General features: G+C 34.5%; 4 protein-coding genes across 4 annotated transcripts in view; 3 read left to right on the top strand and 1 right to left on the bottom strand.

Annotated features, from left to right (window-relative positions):
* The window catches only part of LOC107288459 (olfactory receptor 6M1-like), a 9,430-nt gene extending 5,017 nt beyond the window's left edge, over window positions 1–4,413 (top strand). Inside the window, exons 2-4 of the mRNA XM_015817079.1 lie at window positions 485–585; window positions 1,644–1,979; window positions 3,430–4,413. Of these exons, the coding sequence (XP_015672565.1) occupies window positions 485–585; window positions 1,644–1,979; window positions 3,430–4,413 (1,421 nt within the window). The remainder of the gene's footprint in view (window positions 1–484; window positions 586–1,643; window positions 1,980–3,429) is intronic.
* A 4,869-nt stretch (window positions 4,414–9,282) lies between these two features.
* LOC107288458 (olfactory receptor 6M1) lies at window positions 9,283–10,342 on the top strand. The gene has a single exon (XM_015817078.1). It carries the CDS (start codon window positions 9,374–9,376, stop codon window positions 10,340–10,342), a length of 969 nt encoding a protein of 322 aa, XP_015672564.1. The 5' UTR covers window positions 9,283–9,373.
* Window positions 10,343–13,735: 3,393 nt separating this feature from the next.
* Window positions 13,736–14,674, bottom strand: LOC107288457 (olfactory receptor 11L1). The gene has a single exon (XM_015817077.1). The coding sequence runs from the start codon at window positions 14,672–14,674 to the stop codon at window positions 13,736–13,738; it is 939 nt and encodes a 312-aa protein (XP_015672563.1).
* Window positions 14,675–21,756: 7,082 nt separating this feature from the next.
* LOC107288455 (olfactory receptor 5V1-like) lies at window positions 21,757–22,719 on the top strand. Its single transcript, XM_015817076.1, has one exon. The coding sequence runs from the start codon at window positions 21,757–21,759 to the stop codon at window positions 22,717–22,719; it is 963 nt and encodes a 320-aa protein (XP_015672562.1).
* The last annotated feature ends 4,558 nt before the right edge of the window (window positions 22,720–27,277 follow it).

Raw genomic sequence — 27,277 nt, 5'->3', positions numbered from 1 at the left:
ATATATATATATATATATATATATATATATATATATATATATATATATATATATATATATATATCTTTAAAAATGTGATCCCTAGGTAAATCCTTATTTAAAACTAGTGAGCAAACACGAGCACCAGGGAATATAATAAAATAATTTAATATTAAAATTGCCTAATAAAATGCCTAGCTTTCATCGGCATCTGTCGACATCATCAGGGCTCAAGATGCCGGTCCATGGGAGAATCTCTCTTATAGTTTGACTAGCGTGTGCACACGGCTCCTTGACCTCGTTATTGGGCCGGCCATGACTAAGCACGTTCCAGACGCTGGGTCTTTGGCAGCAACCGCCTCCCTCCTGCGCCTCCCATCCACACAAATAGCATCAGGGAGTTTTTCCTCCTTGGAGCTAAATGTCAATAGAGGATTCCCTTTCACACACGCAGATCCATCTTCCGTTTTTCTTTCTGTATCACCCTCATACCTGTCCCCTTTAGTCCTTTCCAATACCGTTCCACCTTTCCTTGTCCATAGCCGAGTACACGTTGCCCCAACCCGCTTTCCAACGTCTCCCCCACTCTCCGTCCCCTTTTTGATGGTACAGCTTCTTATCCTCCTATCTCCCCCCTTTTTTAGTCCGATGCAATTACCATTGCGAATGCAATGATCAGGGCTAAGGTCCTTCCCCCTTCTCCTTCCCAGCCAACAGTCTGCTTCTCAGCCCCCCCCTATTTTCTTTCTCCGTCTCCTTCCTGATGGCACAGCTTTTTCCCTTCTTATCCCCCCCCCCCCATTCAGGTCCGATGTATTTGCCATTACAGACGCGAAGGTCGGGGGTTGCGATCCTCCCCTTTTTCTCCCGGCCGGTGTCTTCCGCCTGCCTATCACCACGCAGGCCACTCCACTTGCTCCGTTCCCCTTCCCTGTGTGTTCGTGCCGGGGTCCAAAGTCCATGCGGCGAATAGATCGTTGTCTCCAGCTGAGTTGGGGGAGTAGCTCTCTCCTCCTCCTGATGGAATGGGGGGTCCTGGGTTTCAGCCGGAATGGTCTGTTGAATTTGATCGATCCACGGGCTCCTATCAAGCCATGATGGGGAAGGAGGGGAAGTCACCTCCTTCCCCATCATTTCTTTAGCTGACTCATGGAACTGCCTGCCTCTTCCAAGCAGAGAAAGAACAAAGAGGGTGCAAATCCAAATGCAAGGAAAACTGCAACCCTACTTCTCATTTTTGAGTGTTTTCAAACTGTACTAAACTGGAAACTAATCAAGGAGAGAAGCACCCTAGATCTAAGGAGTAATTTCCTAAAGGTGAAAACAATCAACCACTGGAATGCCTTCAAAAGGTGTGGGTGCCCCATTACTGGATGTTTGCAAGTAGAGAGCGGACAGCCACTTGTCTGAAATGTATAGATTCTCCTGCTCATGCAGCGACTTGGATTAGATAACCTCCAATGTCCCTTCCAATTCTGTTAGTCTATGTTCTATGTATATGATTTGTCTATTGTGTCTACTGATAGCTGGTTTATAATAATAATAATGATAAAGTGCCCTAGGCAATTGGGAAGCCCGATATGGCTTGATAGGAGCCCATGGATCAATCAAATTCAACAGACCGTTCCGACTGATCCACATGGCGATTTTGCCCCACACAGCAGGCACTGAGAAAATGGAACAAGAATCATCACTCCACTCACCATAAACAACTTAACCGACATAGACGAACTCAAGAAGATGATAAAGGGTTAAAAGACCACCAAACAGGAGACTTGCATGTCTTCCGACACCTCCTCAATAAACCCCCTGGATGGAAGAACGAAGACGACCATGCCAGAAAGAGGTTGAGGGTGACTGTCTATAACATTCTCAAATCCAATGCTGCTTGCACCATTGAGGAAGAGCAGCCTAGACAGGACTTTGGAGGAATGGAATGCAGAGAATCTGCTTCAAGTGAGGACTATAACTGCCACCAACAGACAGAGCAACATAATTTGGTAAGCACTAGAAACACCAAGACAGATAACAGAGAGAAAGGCACTGAGACAGTTAGCAAAAGAGTCAAAATAAATGATAGAGTCAAACAGGATGCAAACACCATAAAAACGATTGAAATGCAGACCAACCAGACAAGACTGAGGACTTGCTCCAAGAACCGAGCACAAATGCTAACGAACATTATTTAAATCAATCCTTTAACTGGCTTTTAACCCTGAGAATGTTGGGAGCTCCCAACGAAAGCTCAGTTTTCAATTAAAGTATTTTTACTTAAACCCTCCTGGTGATCGTAAATTAATTAGTTATTTCATAATGAATACACCCGGGAGTCATATTTTTACTGATATCATTAACCTATATATATATATATATATATATATATATATATATATATATATATATATATATATATATATATATATATATATATATATATATATATATATATATATATATATATATATATATATATATATATATATATATATATATATATATATATATATATATATATATATATATATATATATATATATATATATATATATATATAACAAAAAACAAAAAAGAAGTAGAAAGTAGAAAACATATCTAACTATAATGGACCACATGGGAATACACTGATAAAAATAAATATTTTTTGTTGCATGTCATCTGTATTGCTCTAATAATGAAAAAGGGGGAAAAAATTTCCATGAGGAATTAATCTGCAGTTTTCTTACTTTTGTGGTATACCAGAATATATAACAAAGAGAATCTTCTCAGCAGAGCTCTAAAATATAAAGGCTATTTAAAGAATCTCTGAAACTCACATTGACTCTTTTCTTAGAGTATTCTTACAAACTTGCTGTGAAAATGGGTTTAACTTTTAATAGAATGCTTGCAGTTCCATTTTCAGAATCTTTCTTGATTATTTTGAAGAAAGTATTGTGCTTACTCCAGGAAAAGGATCTATAATTTCTGACAAAAGAAACCTCAAAGTATTGAAAATGGGAAGGACAAAATCATGTTAAAAATATTCATATTTTCAGGAAGTCAGGTCATGTATTTTTAGAGTGAATCTTTATTTGCTAACGATGATTTTCAATAGATTATTATTATTCAAGCCTATGATAATGTTACTATGCTGCTCTTATAATAGGTAGGTATCAGAGGGTATTTGATTCTAATCCAGGTAAGTTATTTAATACTTGGGATCTTAGATTAATCACAATTGCTGAAATTGGTATTGAATCCAAATTATCTTGATCAATTGGTCTCTATGGATTCATATATGTAGCTAAACATATTTAAAAACTAAATGAATTTCTTCTCAGAGTGTATAATTGTTTTTATAATATTATAAAATATTAAGATAAGCAGCTAATAGATTGAGAAATAAACTGTAAGTAACAATTTCAAGAAAACCTTTTCCAGCTTCAACTTCAATTATGCTTCCTATTGTTCTAGGTAGCCATGAGGAAAGATTTAGAGAGAAGACACATAGAAAGAGGAAATGCAACAAGTATAACAGAATTCATCTTAATTGGATTCCCCAATTCTTGGGAGATAGAGATTCTCCTTTTCCTGTTGTTTTTCCTCCTTTTGGTGGCAACAATGATTGGGAATATGCTAATTATAATTCTGATATCATCAGATTACCGCCTCCAGTCACCAATGTATTTCTTCCTGTATAACTTGTCCATAATTGAAATCCTGATAACCCTAACGGTGGTTCCAAAGATGTTGCAAAACTTCCTATTGGAGCGGAAGAATATTTCCTTCTCTGGATGTTTAATTCAGTCATACTTCTATTTTCTGTTTGGTACCTCTGAATATGTCCTATTGGCAATGATGTCTTATGATCGGTATGTAGCCATATGTTACCCCCTTCATTATACTACCATGATGAATGGGAAGGTCTGTATTTCTCTGGTATTGGCTTCCTGGATGAGTGGCTTCTTTTCCATTCTTACTCCCACTGTGATGAAACTGGGTTTGCCCTATTGTGGGCCCAATGTGATCAATCACTTTTTCTGTGACAGCGCCCCTTTGCTTCACTTAGCTTGTGCTGACATCCGCCTACTGGAGTTTATTGATTTCCTTGTCTCACTTCCTATTATTCTGGGTTCCCTTTTACTGACATTGATCTCTTACATTTACATTCTAAGTACTATCCTGCAAATTGCTTCTGCCACAGGAAGGCAAAAGGCCTTTTCAACTTGTGCTTCTCATTTTACAGTTGTTTCAATTGGCTATGGCACCTCAATCTTCATTTATGTCAGACCTTCTCAAACTAGCTCTATGAATATCAACAAAATTGCCTCTTTGATCACTACTGCTATAACGCCTCTGCTAAACCCCATCATATTCACTTTTAGAAATAAGAAAGTCCAAGAGGTTTTTAGGGACTTTATTAAAAAGCTCACACATATGACAAAACATTTAGGGTGAAAAATCTTTATGCTTTCCCTATTAGTTATAAATTGTGAAAACATATCTCTTTTATATGTATAACAGACTTACAGCTTTGTGAGAAATGGTGTTGAGACAAAACCATCAAATGAGCTCTGCAACTTGAGAAAGGCTATTACTCCTTTGTGTGTTATATTGTATCAACACATTGCTTAATGATGGTACTGAATCCAAACATTTAAAATTTTACTCATTTGCTGATTTTTTTTCCTTTTCTTTATATGTTTGTGCACAAAATCTACATCTAGACAGCTTACCAACAATGAAGCTTTCCATCATTTGTAAAATATAACCTCTGAGGAAATGTAGTTAATGCAGAATATATAATTATTATTTTTTCCTAACTAGAGACATAATAAAAATAAAAATAATATTGCTCTTTACCCTTTTTTGTACTTTACAAATAATTTTTTTTATGTTTTACTGTCTTGGATAGATGGATGGATAGATAGTTAGATAGTTAGATAGATAGATAGATAGATAGATAGATAGATAGATAGATAGATAGATAGATAGATAGATAGATAGATAGATAGATAGATAGATATCTTCCTCCAAGATATTTTCATAACAAATTAAAAAGTAAGCAGAGATAGTATTTATTCAAGTTAAATTATGTGGGTAACACAGCTTAAAATTCATGTAAAAAGATAATCTTTTAATTTTAGTGACACTTATTATTATGTTTTAATATGGCATAAAAACTGAACATATAACAATAAGAAAAATAAAACACGTTAATCAGATTAAAACATTTAAATTGATATTCATTTCAGTAGAAGAAAGTGTTTACAAATGATGCTTGGAGTTCATTTCATTCATCATGATGTTATGATGTACGCCAAGAAAAAAATATTTAATAGTGCTGTAAATAAATTCAAAAGCCAATGACTGACTGTAGATTTGATCAAATGTATATTCCACCATTTTTCTTGTTTTGTGATAAATAGAATGTAACTACTCCCTCTCAAGGAAGACTTTTTGCTAGTTTGTCAAAACAACAACAATCGTCTTTCCTCCTTATCTCCTATGTTATAAAACTAGTATGTAATTATGCCACTGTAATGCGTGGGGATCTATATGTGAAGTAATATGAACAGTATGGAATATTATTGTAAAATATCAGAAAATCTCTATCATGCTGATATGATTTGCTGCAGCCTTTGGTTGGCAGAAAACATTGCCTTTTCCAAAACAGTTAGATCACAGATTTCTTACAGCCATTCTTTGATATCTGGAATAATATTATATTTTCAGTTTCTCAGTATCAATCTTTTAGAAACCCCACCATGTTCAATACAATCATAATTCCTGGTAAATATTCAAATTTCAAAGTTGTGGCATTGTAATAATATGTATGAATAGCCTTGGAAGACAGGGGAAGAGCTGCACACTAGATAATGGTCAAACAAATGGTAGAAGTAATGTGGACATGGCAAACAACCTTCCCTAGTTCCTTGTATTTTGAGACTTGCAAGATTGTTAATGCTTCTGAACTAGGCTATCTTGCAAGGCTGGCATCAATCTTGCAAATTGGAAAGCACATATTTTCCCTTCTCACCTTTACAGTTCTAAATGCAAATGTTGGATGAACTAACTTTAATCTTAGATCTGTTGGTACTATTTTAACATATTTATGGATATGAATCAATTAATGGGGCTTTACTAGAAATTCCATTCTTTAGTCCATGTTTGGAATAACTAAAAAAAATGGCCATTTTAAATATATTTCTGAACTCTTAATAATTATTTTTGTGTTGATTTATGCTTTTTATTATAGCGTGGCTTCATATTTTACATTTTTAATTTACCTGTATGCTAGTCAGAAAGCTTCAGTTTTTCTTTGGAAAGTTCTGAAAAAAGTAAAATACGAGTAGGTCTGGACTAATGTAGCCAAAGAATCCAACTAAACATTTACATTATTTAAATGTGCACTATTCATAGCTACAGTATATTTCTATAGAAAATAGGGTAATTGGTTGTACTTCAATGGAAATAGGGAAGAAAAAAATTTGAACCTAATTTTTGTTTTATATTAATGAAATATTATAGTAAATGATAGAAAGTTGACTAATTTAAATGTACAGTAAACATTGTATTATTATAGAAAGCAAAATAAAAACAAATAAAAATATATACTGTTTTCCTGTAATCTTTTTTCCATTTGCACTTATTCAAATAATGCATTATTCGAACTTGCACTAATTGTGACCTATCTGTATACAAATTTGTAAACATATATAAAGGCATGAGCAAGTAAATTACTTGGTTTTGTGATTATAAGAAGCATACACATGTAAAGATTTAAATGGTACATGAAACAAAATCTATGAATTAATCAAGCTTGCCACCTATTTAATCTAAAATATAAAATTTTAGATAACTGAATAGTCCTATTATTACACAGAACATGAAAAAATAAGTAAAAAACAAACAAAACAAAAGTAAAGCATTGCTGAAGGAGATACTTTCTGAATCTCCTAAGAATGATAGGTTCTATAAGAATTGGTTTAAAAACTGGTATTTATGGAAATATTAATTATAACAATATTGGTTTGGATGCATTTTTTTCTTATATAGAAACATTAGGAAACTAGATGTAAAAATTGGAATGTATGTCACGCTCCAATGGATATACTCAAATATAATTTAAAAAATAGAAAATTCTAATATATATTTATTTATCGATGCATTTATTTTCCTTATGTTTGATCTTCCTATTTCCAAGAAGCCTGCCAGCTACTTCTTTGTTCACTTTTTAAAGCTATTAACAATTCTGATTTTAACTTTAGCTATTTAATATTAATTCAATATGGCAGTGCAGTATTAGAATTAGGATCTTCTCTTTCAAGAAAAAAAATACTTCTTTGAGCTGAGCTCACTTCCTGATAATTACAATGATATCCTCGTGTATAGTAGGCAATGAAAGAGAATTAATTTGTTGTTGTCCTTTTTATGTATGGTAGAGTTAGAGATGATACAGATCTGCTGGTGCTAGACCTGGGTGATATAGCTATAGATCCATCTAATATTAATCAGGTCTGATCTGTTTTTTAGGATCAGTCAAAATTATCTACATTCTCCTATAATTTACATATTTCATATAGATTATGTGCTACTCCTTGTTAGATGCCTTGATTATGATTAGTGGGAAGATGTAATAAGTTATGTTATGAAAGAAAAATAATAAATATTTTAGGTAAATTAACATTAATACAACAGAAAGGATTAAGTCTAGAATCCTATAGAATATCATACTCATTGACTTTTAGATTTTAACAGCAATGAAGAAGCACATTATATTGTATCCTCAAAAGAATTGTCCTAAGAGAACCATTTTACTAAATGATCATTAGGGTAATGTAAACGGAAGAATGGAACTTCTCATGGAACTGGAAGTAACAAGACAGCAACATTAGTTGCAGACCATAAATAAAATCTACTCTGAATGCATTGTTCAATCATTTTATTAGGATTACCCTGAAGCATTCAAGAAGACCTCCAAGGTCCCTTCCAATTCTGTTATTTTGTACTAGTGGACATTAAGGGGAGGCCTAGGCTCCCAGTGATCCTGGATGTTCACTCCTGATCTAATAGAAATAAGTTAGCCGAATGGAGCATTTCATATAACTGAATGAAGAAATTTGTCCATTTTGTGAAGAAATGCAAATTTTATAGTATTCTTCAATGTTATACATATGATTATCACTTGAAAATTTGCTTTCTTAGTAAAAGGAGTTCTAAGAAACCGAAAGACTGATATATGTGAGTAATATATTTCCTTTTAAGGAATTCAAAAAGGCTCTGATACATTCTCATTTGAGAGTTTAAAATATTAATGTTACATTGACTTGTAGAAGAAGAAAACATCTACTGATCCAATAAAGATTATTTTCCAACAATAAGCAGTATGTCCCTCTGTTTTTCAACAAAGTATACTGAATAGAATGTTCACTTGACTGGGGAGATTCTATAAACATTATTAGGAAAAGATGACTAGATTGGACAGTTGGATTTGATTTCTTTGTGGTGCAGCAGGAATATTTAAAGAACTGAAATTATTTGAAAATAATTTGCAATAATTTTTAGACACACTGCATCTTTGACCATTATTCCAGAAGTTATACTTCCAAATATAGATGGGCCAAGGCCCAAGATGAAGAAATAGGTAGTGCCAAGGGGAAAAAAAGAAAATACAATAATTATGATTAATGAAATTATTAAATATTCAGTATGCAGTATTTTCCACTGTTTTCTGTCACTCTGAACAATGTACAGAAATCCAGCAGAAATATTGATAGCATTATGGAAGTTGAACCCAAATATTCAAGGAGGATGTTTGTTCCTCTGATTCCAAGTTGTGCATTTTCATCTTATTAGAAGATGAAGATTTGGATGGCACTTCAGAGAGCAATGTGTCTTGACCCTTATAACCTCTCTTCTCTTTGTTCTCCACAAACCTCAGTTAGAATAAAGTAGACATTTTTAACTCCATTTTTTTGTTTGTTTGGGGACGGAAGAATCAAAACTTTTAATATATCGGTTTGGTTTCTAACTAAGCCATACCTTTATGCTGTCTTACTAATTCTTATGTATTTAAGTTAACTTTCTGGAGTCAACAGTAGCAAACAATTTATGATCATAGATTTTTAAAGGATTTAACTGTGATTTGCTTAACTCAGTGGCTCATAAATTCTAAGCCTTTTTTCAAGCATTCCTCCACTTCTTTTAACTTAACATACTTTCTATGTATTTACATAATTGTCTTCTCTTTCCAAATGTTTAATATTATTCTTTATGAAAAATAAATAGCAAAAATATAATGACATTATTTTCCACAATATATATTTTTTAATCTGACAACAAAATGAGAATCTGTGGCTGTCATCTTGATTGGTTTTTCTCTGTCTTCTTTACTTTTTAATATATTACTAATTTAATGCATATTTCTATTATTTTTGTCAGGAATTTCCAAAACATGATGGAGAATCATACACTCATTGTCAGTTTTCAGCTACTAGATTTTCCTGAACTACATCAACTTGAACATCTGATTGGCTTCATTCTTCTCGCATCATATATGATTACTTTAGCTGGAAATATCATGATTATCATCCTGGTTATTCATGATCCCCAACTACACATCCCCATGTACTTTTTCTTAGGTAATCTTTCTTGCTTAGAAATTCTAATCACAACCTCCATTATTCCCAAGGTACTGGTGAGTCTTTTGCTGGGCAACAAATCTATTTCATACCCAGGGTGTCTTTCGCAGTGCTATTTTTTCTTCTTCCTGGGAAGCAGTGATTTTGTCCTTTTAGCAGTCATGTCATATGATCGGTATGTGGCCATTTGCAATCCTTTGCAATACCCAGTGATCATGAGACATGAGTTCTGCCTATGGCTAGTTATTAGCTGTTATGCAACAGGTTTTTTGGGAACCATTCTCCCTACCATCCTAGTTACAAATTTGCCTTTCTGTGACAGAAATCAGATTGATCACTTTTTCTGTGATAGCTTGGCCTTGATGAAACTGGCCTGTACTGACACTAATCTTGTGGAGTTAATAAGTTTTTTCTCATCCTCTGTGATTGTGGTAGGGTCTTTCATTAGCACCATTATATCCTATGTTTATATAATCACAGTTATTGTCCAGATTCCATCTTCCTCCGGAAGACAAAAGGCATTCTCTACTTGTTCATCCCACTTAACTGTGGTTAGTCTTGGATATAGCAGTTGCATTTTCATGTATGTAAGGCCTTCAGGCAGCAATCCATCAACAAATAAAATTGTTTCTCTAATCAATACAGTATTGACTCCTTTGTTGAGCCCATTCATATTCAGTTTGAGAAATAAACAAATGAAAGAGGCTGCAAAAATAATTTTCATAAAGCATGCAGTCTACTGAAGTTAATTCACATTCTCTCAATGGAGAACTTCTGGAAATTGTAAGTTGTAAGTTGCTGTGCGATCAAGTTAACATGATCAAGTTCAAGTTCAATATTTGTGTAGACATGGAAAAGAAATGAACAACCTCTCCTTTCTTCATGTTATACTAGCAGTTGATGAAAGAATTGATATTCCTACCTATAGTATAATCTGCACCTCAGAATTGCACCTTAAAAGAAAACTATGGATGAATATCAAGGGGAAAAAAATCCTGGCAGGATTCTTTTTTCTGCAATATAATTAAAAGTGATTGATAACCAAACATTATTTTTGTTAGATAAGGAAAATTAGTGGATTCCTATCATTTTGTATTTAAAAGAATCAATTGTTAATAAAGATTGGTATTTAATATTAAGATCAGATAGCTATGCACAAATATTTAGTTTGCACTATTTTTTTAAAAAAAATATTCTTTTTTTTTACGATTTTGTGCCAGTGCATTCCAGTCTACATATGTGTTTCTGATGTGAGAAAGTGAACTAAGTGTCTCTACTATACATTTAATAGACCGAAAAAATGACATAGTTTCTGAAAAGCAAAGCAAATGTATCTCTTGAAAATTGACTTCATGTTCTTATTTTATTTAATTTCATTTTTTGGATGATCAAAAGTTATGAAAATGCTTGGACAATTATTAAAGTAATGAAAACATTCTGGATTTTTTTGCTGTTGCTGCTTTAGTAAAGATAATAAAGTTGCTAACTTCAGGCTTTTCCTCACCACTGAATTTTATTCATAATGCTATTCACTAATCCTTAGATAGCAGAAAACAAAATGAAATTTCCTGATCGTCTTTCTCCATCAACTATCTCTATTCATGTTCTGAAACCCTTGCTTTCTTTCATGGGGATATAGTAAAGGAAAATTGTTGCCAATGAATGTTTATTCCATAGTTAACTTGTTGAAAAGTAAAAAAAAAAACATTAATGAAAATGAAGAGATAGCTCAGAGCACAGTTATAAGAACCTAGATTTTTTATACTCATCTATTGCCAACTTGTGAATGACAAAGACAAAACTATGATCTAGGATATTAAATATGAAGGCACGAAAAAGAGGATATCCAATTCAAATGTGGTTGTTTATGTCAGTATTTCCTTCTGTTCTCCAGAAGATTTAAAAAAAAACTCATAAATAATTAGATATCTGATGAATGGCATGATCAGGTTTAGAGACAACAAGATGATAGTGATAACTGACAAAAAATAACCATGCATGCATGTATACTTTGCATGTGACCTAATAATATTGTCCATAATAGGCTGTTCACAAGTATAATGGATTTCCTTTTCCTATGCTAGGGAATAGAATCACTAAATTTACATTGATTATTCTGCTGAAAACACTTTCTAAATGCTGTAGCACTAATACCATTCCTACTAAGCCTCTGCTTGAAAATACATTTATTTTAGATGAAATGAAAATGATGGGCAGATCATTTAAGTTACTAGTAATAGAAGGCTGTTGCTATATTACTTATGTGTCTCTATTCTTGCACAAATAATTAAGACAGATGTACAGAAATAAAATGCATGTCCTTTTAACCATAAAAAATGTGTATTAATTTAAATGATGAAAAACCTTTTTAAACCAAAAAGGCATTAATAGAATTGGAATAAAAACACAGTGGAACTTTTAATTTTTTAATTTAAATTTGTTTCCTCAATTCTCCTATTATATCCATTGTATAGTTCAATAGATTTGCTATAGTTACTTTATAAGCAACAAAATCCATTAAACATTCAAAGATATAATAAAAGTATGCATGTATAGCTATATGCCTAATTTTGTTTAGCAACATATTCTGATTTATTTACATATAAACACTGAAGTTTTACCCAATTTATTCTAACACTAGCTGAATTCTTGCACCTTATTCTGTATATAAGAATAAAAGTTGCACCCTTTCCTAGATGCAGTCAGTTATAATGCTTTGTTATATAATAGCTATAAAATAAACGAGTTAAGTTAATTAACTTTCAATTAAAAGTTCAACACCTCAGGTGGAGACCAAAGTTTCTTCCTAGGAACCTTTGACTAGAAGATCATGTACTGATTTTGAAATTTTGCTTACTTTAACCATGCAGCTTGGTAATCTGCCCTCATAACTAGAATCATGTAGCTTCATGTTTAGTGGTTCAGAGTTACTTAAAAAAAATCAATAAATGACATACATGGAATTTGATTAGTACCAAATGCTATGTAAAACTATATATCTGCAGCTATCTATATATTAGTTGGATTTCAGTGACAATATAAATTACCCTGATAAATAATTTTTGTGTTGCTTTGACCTCCCTTTGCCAATATGAAGCAGAAACTTTATCATATCCTTCAGAGTTCAATTATGGCATTTCTTTTCCATTTTTTTTATCAATTTACCCTGATGCTATCTTTGAACCCAGGAAATGTCTAGTTTCCAGCATATCTCCATAGAAATAATATTACATAATCATATAACCAAGGGTCCATTTTAATCTCATTTTGAAAGCTTGTGACTGGAACTTCCTAAGAAGTTTAAACAAAATAAAGACAATTGAAAGTGATACAATATACTTACTCCATGCAAATATAATTCTGAAGATTATTCTATACTTCATAATAAGAAAAGTTCATTGAAGCTTATAATATGGAATTCATGGTTACAGGTAGGCAGATTATAGGTAGGCCTCAATTTACGACCACAATTCAGCCCCAAATTGCTATTGCTAAGTGAAACAGTTGTTATGTGAATTTTGTCACATTTTATGACCTTTCTTGCTTGCCATAGTTGTTAAGTGAATCAGTGCAGCTGATAAGTTAGTAACATGGTTGTTAAGGGAATCTGGCTTCCCCTTTGACTTTGCTTATAAGGAAGTCACAAATGGTGATCACATGTCTCTTGGACACTGCAACCGTCACAAATATAAATCCGTTGCCAAGCCTCTGAATTTTGATCACATGACCTCGCAATGGTCATAAGTGTGAAAAAGGATCATATTTTTCCAGTGCCTTTATAACTTTGAATGGTCACTAAATGAATTGTTGTAAATTGAGAACTACCTGTGCACATTACATCAAAGACAATCCTCCATTATTTAGATGAGAAGGAGCAGACAAGACAATAATATTTTATCTATAGTTAGGAACATAATAAAGATCATTCCATCAGACTCATGTTACAATTGTATATTTGAACATATCTGATTTGATTTTGAAATTTAGTTTGAAAATGTTGCTATAGCAACTACATATGCCAGTACATTAGAAATTATACATATAGTAAGCTTATGATATTTCAGTTTACTGATTTTTGAAACAAATGCAATGTAAAAATAACAGTAAATTAAAATCTACAACCACATTTCATTGCTTTACAAGCAACATTGGGCATGCATCTTCTCAATTAGTTTCTGAAAGGCTCCTCTGAAATCATTATTCTTCAGACTGTAAATTACAGGATTCAGAAGGGGTGTTATGACAGTGTAGAAAATAGATATCACCTTATTCAGCTCTGAGGAAAAGTTAATATTGGGGCGAACGTACATTGAGATCATAGTGCCAAAATATATTATCACCACAGCCAAGTGGGAGCCACAGGTGGAATAGGCCTTTTTCCTTCCAGAAGCAGAGGGGATTTTTAGAATAGTAAAGATGATGAAGGCATAAGACACCAAGGTAAGCAGGAAACATGTAAAAAGGACCAACAAAGAGAGCACAAATATAGTAATCTCAGTGACTGAAGTATCAGAACAAGAGAGCTTCAACAAAGGTGGGATATCACAAAAGAAATGATTGATTTGGTTGGATCTGCAGAAAGATAATTTGGAGATCAACAAAGATGGTAACAGTCCTGTGATGAGACCAATCACCCAAGACCCAATTGCCAGTCGACTACAGGACTGACTGTTCATGGTTACTGTGTAATGCAATGGATCACAGATGGCCAGGAATCTGTCGTATGCCATCACAGATAAAAGAAAGCATTCTGTTGCTCCCAGGAAGACAAAAAAGTAGAGCTGAGTTATGCATCCATTGTAAGAGATGGTGTTGGTCTCCCAGAGAAGACTGCGGAGCATTTTAGGCACAATTGTGCTGGTATACCAAATCTCTAGGAAAGAAAGGTTTTGGAGAAAAGCATACATAGGAGAGTGGAGACATGGCTCCAATTTAACCACTGCAATGATAATCACATTCCCTGTGACAGTTAATATATAGATAAATAAGAATAGAGCAAAAAGGGTGATCTCCCACTTTGAAAAGATCTGAAACCCTAGAAGCTGGAATTCAGATATGGTGCTGCGATTCTCCATCTGCTGCAATGTTCTTAGGTTCTCCTGCAGGTGTAACTCAATTGTAATAGATTACTTCTATGGAGAGTGAGGAGACCTATGTCTAATAGCATCTCCATGTTACCATTCTTTATTTCTCAAATTTAAGAAACACCATGAGATGATCAATGCTTATCATGACCTGAAATATTAAAAACAAGAAGCAAATATTCCTTGCTTGTCTCCAAGAGAAATGATAGGGAAATCCACAATGCTCTTGTCAATTTCACCCTTATTTCTTTGTCTAGGCTAAGGGGAAATTTCAAATGTTTCCCTTAAAATGCCTGAAACTCAGGAACAAGAGGCAATTGCTTGCTGAAATAGGAGAGTGGAGCATCACAAATCAAACCAAAGCTTCTTTGTTGATTTAGTTATTGTACAACTGGACCTTAATTGTGATCAAAAAGTGCTGACAGTGTTCGAACCCAAAAATTCCAATCTGTTTTCAAAAGTCTAGTGCAGAATTCTAGTGTGAATATACTGAAAGAGACAGACAGAGAGAGAGAAATAATGATAGCAACTGTAAATAAAATTATAGGTTTTAAAAATAACAATGATGAATGAAGTTATTATCCTTATACTTGTACCAGAGCAAATACCATTAAGTTCTTTGTTTGTGTTTGTTTATTTTTTGAAATGAAATTATTAAATGAATTGTTATTGTTCTCTAGGTTTTAGAAAATTTAATACTGTTTGCAACAGTGGCCAACTATAATATATCTAGGGAGTTTACAAATAGAATAGATAGCTCTGATAACGTTTTTCTTTTCTCCAATACCTGCTTTTCAGATATGGAATATCTTTGAATTTGGATAGTCCATTTAGCTCTCATACATAGTCCATGAATTCATTTAAACCTTCCTTGAAATGATCTATTTTAACAACCATTGCCTATTCTGAGATATATTACTGAATATTGTTTCTGTGCTATGTACTATGGAATTCAATGTCCTAACTGACAACTTGGATAAGGACATCAATGCTTATTCAATCCATAAGTAGGATAATAATCTGATTAAATCAAAATAAAATAATAAAATATCTAGACAGTCTAAGCATTGATGGAAACCAGGTTGATATTCAATACAAATAAATATAATTTTTATATTTAAATAGAATACAAGAATTAGAAATGATATTAGTTATTCACAGAATTATCTATGAGCAGCTTGCACATTATGTTTAATACATTGTATGAAATTACATTTTTGATAAATTGAAATTGGGATAGTTATTTTGGTGAGAGGTTGTTTTATTCCATCTATGATGTGGTTATTAAAATTTTTCATGGACCTCAATACAGAATTAAAATAATTATTTTATTAGTTTTATATGAATAGATCGTGATTATACCTGGGAAATCCTAGAATAAACTTCCCTTCAGTGTGTGCTGTGATCAGGATCATAAGCTTATCTATAAATATCCAAATAAAAATAAGCAGCAACAGTTAATCAACAACAAATTAAACTGAAACTTTAGTTGATAGATCCAAATATTATTTAAGAACTGATAAATTAAATAAGTAGTGTTTCATTTAAAAGGACAGAGAAAATAATAAAGCTATAATCAACTTGTTTCATTTCATTTCAAAGGCCAATAAGAAATTGCAACTCATTTGAAAACAGTACCTTTCATTTAAACATTCGGAGCTATAAAGAAAATGAGGTGGGGCTTCCTCAGGATCCTATGTTTCTGATTAAAGAAACACAGGCACCATGATTATCAAGCCTTGGACATCACCCCAGAGAGGGAACTCTTTAAGGGACCAGAGGAAAAAAAAAATCACGACTCATCTGTTGGGTGTTAATAAAGAAGATCCTGTATCCCAAAACATGCAAGAAAGGAAAAGTTTTGAAGAAAAATATTGACATTAGAGATAGTAGAAAGTAGAGCTGTTCTTTATCAATGATTTGGAGCAGGGGATAGATGAGGAACTCATCAAATTTGCAGACGACACCAAGCTGGCAGGAATAGCCAACACTCCAGAAGACAGGCTTAGGATACAGGACGACCTGGACAGACTTGAACACTGGGTGCTATCTAACAAAATGAAATTCAATGGTGAAAAAAGCAAGGTTCTACATTTAGGCAAGAAAAACCAAATGTACAGGTACAGTATAGGTGGCACCTTGTTCAATAGTAGTAACTGTGAGAGGGACCTTGGAGTCCTAGTGGACAATCACTTAAATATGAGTCAGCAGTGTGCTGCAGCTGCCAAAAAGGCCAACATAGTGCTAGGCTGCATTAACAGAGGGATAGAATCAAGATCACATGAAGTGTTAATACCACTTTACAATGCCTTGGTAAGGCCACACTTGGAATACTGCATCCAGTTTTGGTCACCGTGATGTAAAAAAGATATTGAGGGTCTAGAAAGAGTACAGAGAAGAGCAACAAAGATGAGTAGGGGACTGGAGGCTAAAGCATATAAGGAACAGTTGCTGGAATTGGGTATGTCTATTTTAATGAAGAGAGGGACAAGGGGAGACATGATAGCAGTGTTCCAATATCTCAGGGGCTGCCACAAAGAAGAGGGAGTGAAGCTATTCTCCAAAGCGCCTGAAGGCAGGACAAGAAGCAACAGATGTAAACTAATCAAGGAGAGAAGCAACCTAGAACTAAGGAGAAACTTCCTGACAGTTAGAACAATTAACCAGTGGAACAACCTGCCTCCAGAAGCGGTGAATGCTCCAACACTGGAAGTTTTTAAGAAGAGACTGGACAGCCATTTGTCTGAAATGGTATAGGGTTTCCTGCCTGAGCAGGTGGTTGGACTAGATGACCTCCAAGGTCCCTTCCAATATTATTATTATTATTATTATTATTATTATTATTATTATTATTATTATTATTATTATTATTATTATTATTATTATTATTATTATTATTGAATAGAGAATATTAGGCTCAAAGTAATTTCATCACCATTTGCTTCAGGAAATAAAATTAAGTACAATTGGTATGTCTCTATATACCTTGAAGCACACACATACACACACACACACACACACACACACAAAGATAGATAGATAGATAGATAGATAGATAGATAGATAGATAGATAGATAGATAGATAGATAGATAGATAGACAGACAGACAGACAGACAGATGATAGAGGGAGGGAGGGAGGGAGAGGGAGAGGAATATTTGGCAGAGACTCTGAGGTACTTTCAAATTAATTATAGTTTTCCAAATTAATTATAGTTATAGTTTTACAAATTAAGGACATGGGTAGAAACTTATTTCAGGCAATCTGAAAGTTTTCTAGACTAAAACTCTAAAATGTATTGTTGCCTAAAGTTGCCTTTCTATATATATATATTTTCTATACAATTGAAAAAGTGGACAGGGTCCTTGTGTCTATTAGCTTGCCCATCTGTGTTTTTGATTCATGTCCGTCCTGGTTGGTTAAAGCCACTTGGGAAGTGGCATGTGGTTGGGTTCAAGCAGTGGTTAACAACACTTTGCAAGAAAGGATGGTATTGCCTGCCTTAAAATAGGTGGTAGTGTACTCTCTTTTCAAAAAGCCATCCTTGGACTAGCCATGTTAGACAAATTTCATCCAGTCTCCAACCTTTCCTTTTGGGGGGAGTTTGTTGAGAAGGTGATTGACACACAGCTTTAGGGACCTTGGATTAAGCAGGTTAAATGGACTCTTTTCAGATTGGATTCTGACTGGGGTATAGCACTGATACAGGATTGATTGCATTTGCTGATTACTTTCAGAAGTCCCAGGACAAGGGTGGTGCAACTGTACTGATTCTCTCTGCTGCTTTCAGTATAATTGACCACAGCATTCAACTTCAAAGATTAGAAATGAGAGGCACTGTTTTGTGGTGGTTCTCCTTTCTTTGTAGCCAGTTCCAGGCAATGTTGGTGGGCAAGGAGAGGTCCTTTGAAAGGGGTCCAGACAATCCATCTCCTATAGGATCCTCTGGAGATGCACCTTGACCACCTCTCAGCCACTTTCTGTAAAAAGGGGAGGTAGCAGAATGGACAAACAGTATCCATAATAGTGGAATCCAGTGCCAGCCTCTTGAAGTGAGACTGCTCCAGTTTTCCTTGAATGGCATTAGGAATACTCTTCTTTCAAGGATGTATTAACTATATACTAGAACTTATTTACATATCACATCTAACAATTCTAGAGGCTTAGAGCTCATTCTTAGCTATATTTAACTTGCTTGTTTTTTTTTTACTTTTACTTGATGAATAAGGAAAGTGGGCAGGAGGGAAATCTTTATACAGTTGTAGAAAAACCTCAAGATTATTTAGGTTAACACTGGCTTATCAATAAAGTTCTCAGAACCGCCTTTCCATCTCAGAGTTATGCACATACAGTCAATATCAAGTCCTGAAGTCTCACTATCATGTAAGCCACAGGTGTCAAGCTTGCGACATCACGTGATGTGTCATGATGTATCGTGACTTTTTTCCCATTGCTGGCAATGGGGTGGGCATGATTTTAGTGTGACACATCCGGCCCATGGGCTGGCAGTTTGACACCCCTGATGTAAGCAGATTTGGGCCAGATTTTAATAAGAACCCCTAATATGGAGCTTGGAGCTTTAGCACAAGCTTGAACACTCAGCGCTCTGCAAAATGGTCAGCTCCCAACAGAATAGCAGAGTTGGGAGGGACCTTGAAGATCTTGTACTCAGCCTTCTGCTCAAGCAAGAGACCCTATACCATTTCAGACAAATGTTGTCCAATTTCTTCTTAAAATCCTCCAGTGATGGTCCACCCACAAATACTGTAGGCAACCCTTCCCACTATATTGCTGTTTATACATGTCAACTAAAATTATTAGTAAAGTTTAGCTACTGGTGTGTTCATTGTCTTAGATCCTCAAAGAATCAATTGTTTAGTATCTGTCCACTGCCTGACACTTGGCAAAACAGGATTATGGAGCATCTACAGTGCACAAACTAAGAAAAGTCTCAGCCAAAGGACTTGAAAGCAAATGGTCCATCATCATTCCCAATAGATGCAAAGTAATATTTTACCTTTGAATGCAAAGTACTACACAGCCATGGTACACATTTGAATTAAATAGAAGGGGTGAATAAAATAATGTGTCTACATCCCTGAATGCTACCTAATGTTATTACTAACAAGTCTTCATTATATTGATGACAGGAGTTGTTGTGTTTGCAGAATATGGTCAAATAAGTCAAAATTGCAGCCATGAAGGGTGAGCTAAGTTCCACATGTTCTTTTTTTAGCTGATTTCAATGCACATAAAACTGAGTGGAGGTTTAGTTGCACTTGCTACCATCTTCATTTTTTTTACCATATTCTGTGGACACTCCTGGAAAGAAAGAAAAATTGTAATGTTTAGAAGTGACCTTGCATCTAAGAATTTTAAGCTCAGACAAATAAAACAACTTCTGGATGGAAGCCTCTGAATGATGAATCTTAATATATAAATAGAGGGAAAATGTAATAGTAGATCCAATAAGATCAAAGTTCTTAATTGGCCAATATTGTACAATAAAAAAAATGATGAAACATCCATTGTCCATGTCAAGATTGTGAGTACCTATTGTTGATTTTTGGTTGTCATCATTTATATCCCCAACATTTTTCACATATTTCCACCCACTTCTTAAAATAGATGCCAGTAATGAAACTAATGGACATGAACTGCTGTGTATTTATTAATTCATTTCATATTTTAAATAATTTAAAAATTATAATAGAAACAGAATATCCAGAAGAGGGCAGCAAACAATGAAAAAATGGTTTTGGAAAATATAGCAGCCTGTAGGCCATCACAACTTCTCAGTGGGTTTTATATTGACCCAGCCATTCAGTTAATAATCTGTTCAGGAAATGAATCTAAAGTAAGATATCTTCATGAATATCTTGAATAATGTTTATCAAATGCAACAATGATTTCTGGAAGCTTCTGGAAGCCCTATAAGTCTGAAAATCAATCAATCAATATGATTTTTTTCCTAAATGACAGAGGTGTATTCTGTTGCAACTGCTTAGCAGCTCAGAAAATAAGAATGTTTTGGAAAATGCACAATCTGTTCTTTGAGTTTTTATCCTAAAGACTTATGGTGTATATTATTTTAAATTAACTACAATTCTTTTTGGTCCATATTATCATCATATCACACCTTGTTGCTTAGATGAGCTGACATATTTCAAGCTTGGCTGCCATAGGAATCTACTTCACAATTTCTCTTTCTTCCTTTTCTTAGTTCTTTACACAATGCATGGTGTTATTCTGAGAAATCCCAGTTGCCATAGTCTGTCTATACACACACATGCTTGTGCGAGCACTTGGTGTGTGCGCACATACGCACACACACACACACACACACACACACACACACACACACCATTTGCTTGAAATAAGAATCAATAATTGGCTATCAATTGCCATGTGCTGGGTGTTTCTGATAAGAACTCTTGCCTTTTTGTTCTGATATTATAAATTCCTTCATGTGGATTTTAATAGTCAATAAGACAGAATAAAAAAAAAGATTTGGGAAAAAAGGACATAAAGTTTTTTTTTTAAGTAGGAGGTACAGATAATTTTCAGATTTCATAAAAATGTCTTTTTCCTTCTGCTCACAAATTCTGCATGTACAGTATATTGCCTTAATAGCTAATATGTTAGTGCAAATTCAGTTGAATTTATTCAGTTCAATTTGTCCAGTATTGTTTGATTCAATGTTTCAGTTCTGAGGAAAATATAATCTAGATTTCCCAGAAGAAGAAAATAAGGAAGGTAGGGAGGCAGGCACCTAGATATCCTCAAAAATCTTTTAAAAGGATCTATTTGGAGAAATAATCAAAGTGTTCTACGGATTGAAAAACTTTTAATACATGGACTGTTGCAGAAATACAAAAAAATATGTATTTATGGGAAAACAACTTTAAGATTGTAACATGGTCAAATGTGTTGGGGATATTTTTGTTTTTAGATGTTTATTTGTACTCTTATTTAACTCTTTTCTGATTATTTATTTTCCAGTAATGTTTTCACCTAATTATATATTTTGTTTTTTATCTAGACAGACGAAAACAATCAATAAAAGTAATACAATGAATATCAGTAACAAAACTGCTCCATCGGAATTTATTCTCCTTGCATTTTCAGACCTTTTTGAATGGAATTTCTTCCTCTCTGGATTCATGATCTTCACTTACTTCTTCACAGTGATGGGAAATGCTCTGATCGTCTTTCTTGTCTTCTCTGAATCAAATCTCCAAACCCCTATGTACTTCTTCCTCATCAATCTTTCTGTCCTGGACATTTGCCTGAACACAACCACCATTCCTCAGTTGATAGTGAACTTGCTCTCAGGAAAAAGTGTTATTGCTTATGAAAGGTGCAAAATACAACTCTTTTTCTATGTTTTATTTGTTGGGAATGAATTTCTCTTGTTGGGAGTGATGGCTTATGATCGCTATGTTGCCATCTGCAATCCTCTCCGCTATATTATGGTCATGAGTCAAAAACTATGTAGCCAGCTATTATCTGCTATTTGGTTAATAAGCTCACTCAATTCCACTATACACACAGTTTTCACATTCAGTCTGCCCCTTTGCAGGGGCAATAAAATCAATTACTTTTATTGTGATATCTCTCCTTTCTTAGCTATCTCTTGTGGGAACATTTCCAGAAGCACTAATGCAATTCTGGCCACCAGCCCCATAATGGGCTTGGCACCAGCAATGTGCATCATAATTTCCTATATTTGCATTATCTCAAGGATTTTGAAAATGAATTCTTCAGCTGCTATGAGGAAAGCCATCTCTACCTGTGCTTCACATTTCATTGTTGTTTTGCTCTACTGTGGCAGCTGCCTTTTTTCATATATTAGACCTACATCCAGCTATTCATTAAACAGGGACAGCATTGTTGCCCTTGTTAACAATATGATTTCCCCTATATTAAATCCTCTGATCTATACTCTCAGGAACAAGGATGTAAAAGAAGCTCTGCAAAATATTATGAGGAAGAAATTATTCTCCTGCAAGACAGAATGTTTTGGGAGTTACTAAGAGAACTGAAGATTCTCCACACTCACAGAATACAAAAAGAGGACTTGATTGTCTATGGAGGTTCTCAGTCATCCAGGTCATGGTTGTCCCAAAGGTGCCTTTCCAAAGGCAACTGGACTTTCTTGAAGAAAGACAAGCCATTTGCCTTTTGAAAAGCACCTTTGGGACAAGGGATTTCAACTCTGTAAAATGGTAGTTTGCTCAGCCTGTGATATGTGTCTGTAATGCAATCATTATTTTATTTTGTATTATATTTTCCCTCATTTCATCTATCAAGTTTGTAAGGGGCCCCAGTTTTCATAATGTCTCAGGACAAAATGTAAGTATGTAGAACTCAAGCCCATTAGAGATGTCTAGGAACAGATGCTTAAGGTCTAAAAGTACATTTAAAAAATTGCTTTTTCCAAGGCAAATTTTTCTGTCTTAATAGTAGGGGAAGGAACTACTGTATTTTATTCTTTTGTAGAAGGCAATCTGAAGAAAAGAGCTTAAGTGTATCAATCTTCAAATCTGGAGAAACCAGAGTAGAGACACCAAAAGGAATAGTGAGGGAGTTTATTGCTTTTTATTTCTATATTTAACATATCTAGGGTCTATTAGGATAAAATAAAAAGCAAAGGCAACCACAAAATAAATAAATTTCCACAATCAATTTTATACATTTGGAAAATTGACTCTCTAGACTCCTTATTGCAGTTAAAATTTCAACAACTCCTATTCTTCAATAAAATCTGAGAATGATCATTTTTTAAAAAAATCTGAAATTTGTAATTTGGGAGACAGCTAACTTAAAGAAATATATCTCAACTCATGTGATCGGACATTTGTGATGGCATAATTTTGTTCAATGTAACATGACTTTACAAAGCTTCAAAAGGTTGATTCAAATTCAGGGGAGCTATTAAATAAAATCAAGTACCTTTGAATCACTTCAAAGAGGTTCAAAATGTTTTGGTACTCCTACTCTGTATCTCCTCCTATATTTGGGATAATGCAAAGTATATTTTTAATTTGTAAATTAAAACAAAAACAAAGAGAAATCAAGAACCTCAAGCATCACATAAAGTGTCATGCCTTAAAGAAGAAATCAGCCATTGCAACAAGCCTGCTACCCCAAAAATGGAAGTAGTCAGAACATGGTAAAATTCTCAATTTTTAGTAAGCTTACTTCTACTTTTTAAACTTTTTGATTTTTTTTACTTCTAAGATTAACATGCATCTAATATTAATATGCATTCAGCATTAATTTATCATAGTCTCTAGAATGTATTTTCTAGACAATATGAATGTTTCTGTGCTATGCTTTCTTCATATCTTCGTGATTTGCTTTATAAGTGGCTTTGGGGAATATTCAAAGAGTTCAAATATTTAGTAACTTAAAAATGTGTTGCTATGATTCCTTTCAGAAAAATGCCCTCTAAAGGGCCTGTTATATCTGCATTTTTATCCACTTCTGTCAAAGGTTGGGAAGGGGGAAAATAAAGTTACAAGTCTTTTGATATTTCTCTTTTACAATTTGTGACTGCATATTTCATCAAATCAAATATTAAATGAAATAACACTTTTGAATTTCAAATGATTATGATTCAATTCATTTCTTTAAAAATCAAATTGAAATGGGATCTTGATTGATTCACATATCTCTTACCTGTATAATTTTAAAATTGCAGTGGAATAGATCTGCATCAACCTGAAACAACAAATTATGTTGTTTCAGGTTGATGATTCCTGTTCATTGTTAATCTAAAGGAAAATTTGTGCTTTGCTATATGTAGAAAATTTTGCTCTCACATATTTAGACTGGGTTTGAAACTCAATGATAAATAAAGTAAAATTCATGTTTTTGAGAAAAGTGTTTTAAAAAATATAGCTGGAAAATTCAAGATCAAGAGTTTTAGTTGTCTGGGCATTTTATTTATGCATGTTCTGTTCTGGCAATACCATTACAATGTGATAGTTCTGAAATCAAAAGCAAAACTATGCAGCCTTACTTTAGTATTTTTATTCAAAGGAAGGATATTTGTCACCACAGAAATCCAATTTTTAATGCAAACAGTTGCATTTGAAATTTTATTTAAAACTCCAGTTTGGATTCTAGTAGCAACTCAATTGCAAATGCAATTACAAATGAAAATTTAAAAATCTATAAGTATTCCAAGTTGTGTTCCAAACACTGTTGTTCTCATAGAAACCAACTTGACTAAGTATATTAAAAATGGAGTTAAATAATCTTAAACTTTTGTTTCAAATGTACGTATAAGGTCTTGCCTCAGCTAATACTCCCAAGAAAGCAGAACTCTTGAAACTGGCATTGTTTCAACAAGAACTTTTATTGAGAGACAATGAAAGTAGAAAGGCTAGGCAAGATATGAATAATTCCCACATGAAACATTACATTAAAACCCTCTCTTCAAAACCCTTCCCAGGTACCCAACTGCCCAGTCAAAATCCATTTCAGCCAATACACAAGTTTGAAATTGTTATGGGAACTGGCAGTTGAAGGAGTGGTAAAACTCTGTTCCCAAGTGTTGCATCCTCTTTATTCCCTACTTTCACATCAAAGGTTGAAAGAACAAAGCAAAAGAAACACACCCCAGAACCCATGACCTCTCCCCCTCCCAACAGAATGGCAGCACCCCAAAAATAATTTGAGGGGCCTGACATGGCATCCCTCCTTAAAAGAAGGAGAAGTCCACTTGGAGAAATATAAAATAACAAAATGAGGGAGAAAGAGAATTCACAAATTAGTCAGCTTTATCCAGGCAATGTGCATGAAAACATTTGAGTAACCTAGGGGCTCTAACATGTTTCTTGTTCTGGGATGCAGGGAGGTCTTTCTAGGCCACCAAATACTGGGTGGCTCCATAGTGTTTATGTAAGTTTAGGATTTCTCAAAGTGTTGCTTACCCTCTACATAAGTGTTGCTTACCCTCTATGATAGGTTGAGGCCCTGGGGGAGTGATTGGGTGTAAAAGTGATGTTATCTCAGGTTTTAGCAGAGTATAATAAAATATAGGGTGGGTTTGCCTTAAGGCCTTGGAGAGCTCCAACTCCATTGTGACTGGTTTATAATTCATTTGATCGGGAAGGGTCCCACAAATTTTGGCCCCAACTTTTGGGAAGTTTAAAGGGATTGCAGGAAACTGGTAGACAGGTATACTCTGTCCCCAATGTGGAATGGTTTAGGTTCTATTCTCTTTTTATCCATTTGAGCCTTATAAGCTGCTCTAGCCTCATCTAGAATTTTTCTAACAATTGGCCAAGTGTTTTGCAGTTGATTCATCCATTCCTTAAGGGAAGAGATGGTGGGTTCATCGATTGGCAGTTTAGGCATTGGGTTGAACTCTTGTCCAGTGGCCACTTGAAAAGGGGTGAACCCGGTGCTAGAGTGCACAGCATTATTATAAGCCACTTTGGTGAACAGCAGGAGGTCAGTCCAATTGTCTTGTTGATAGTTGATGAAGCATCATAGGTACTGTTCCAGGTGTGAAGTTGTTATGGAAACTGGCAGTTAAAGGAGCGATAAAAGTTTGTTCCCAGGCATTGCATCCTCTTCTCAGCGGAGCAGAGATAAGGCAGATTGCCCTAGGAACATTCCTCCCCCCTTTCCCACCCAAAGAGATACATCAAAGGTTGAAAGAACAAAGCAAAAGAAACACATCCCAAAGCCCATGGCCTCCCCCCTCCCAACAGAAGAAAAGCCTCCCCCCTCCTAACAAAATGGCAGCATCCCAAAAATAATTTCAAAAACAAAGTAGGATTGTCATGTGAACTATCAGAAGATTATTATGTAGATATACAGTTTAAACAGATGACCCAAAAGATTAATCAGATTTATATACAAAAAGAATATTTGTTTTCTAGTGGTCTTTCATCAGCATTTTATTGTATTATACAAAGTTTATGAGATAGCTAAATACAGAAATTAACAGTGAAAGCCAAAGCTTTGGGTTTACTTCTGAATTTTTGAATAAATTATAAGCACACTGTTTCAGGTTACTGTACTCCTTATTAGTTTACATTTAAGTAAATAGAACATAGAATTTTCAAAAAGCAGATTAAATGAGGTGCCATCAAATATGCTATACAATAGATTTAAAATGATTCCCATTTCTCAAATATGTTGTCCCTGAAATGGTATTGTCAGGCCAAACCTAAGAATGATGTAGCACAATCCAGCCTAAGTTCAGTTCCTTATTTGCATACACCAGACAGACAGAATCTTGGCAGACTAAGTGCAATAACAAAAAAAAAGGAAGATACTATGTTTATCTTCCTTCTGTAGGAACTAGGGAATAGAATTATAATCTCTTTTCAGTTCTCCTAGTTGCTATGGAAAATCCAACCATCCCATTCATTAGGTATTACTGAGACCTGGTTGGGCGCAGAGGGCGGAGTACCACTGGTGGACATCTGCCCACCAGGTTTTCAGGCATTCCATCGGCCAAGGACCCGGGGTAGGGGCGGAGGGGTAGCGGTCATTATAAGGGAGAGCCTTTGTCCAAGGGAGACCACTGTGCCTCAGATAGACGGCGTGGAGTCGCTCTTTGTGAAGTGG

This window comes from Protobothrops mucrosquamatus, unplaced genomic scaffold, assembly GCF_001527695.2.
Source record: "Protobothrops mucrosquamatus isolate PMUCROS unplaced genomic scaffold, P.Mucros_1.0 scaffold550, whole genome shotgun sequence".
Classification (NCBI taxonomy): domain Eukaryota; kingdom Metazoa; phylum Chordata; class Lepidosauria; order Squamata; family Viperidae; genus Protobothrops; species Protobothrops mucrosquamatus.
Note: the sequence above shows the minus strand (reverse complement) of the source record. Positions and strands in the feature narration are given on the sequence as shown.

What these genes read in the sequence shown, in the direction of transcription:
- LOC107288458 (XM_015817078.1), top strand. Translation starts at nt 9,374, where the DNA reads ATGCATATTTCTATTATTTTTGTCAGGAATTTCCAAAACATGATGGAG.
- LOC107288457 (XM_015817077.1), bottom strand. Translation starts at nt 14,674, where the DNA reads ATGGAGAATCGCAGCACCATATCTGAATTCCAGCTTCTAGGGTTTCAG.
- LOC107288455 (XM_015817076.1), top strand. Translation starts at nt 21,757, where the DNA reads ATGAATATCAGTAACAAAACTGCTCCATCGGAATTTATTCTCCTTGCA.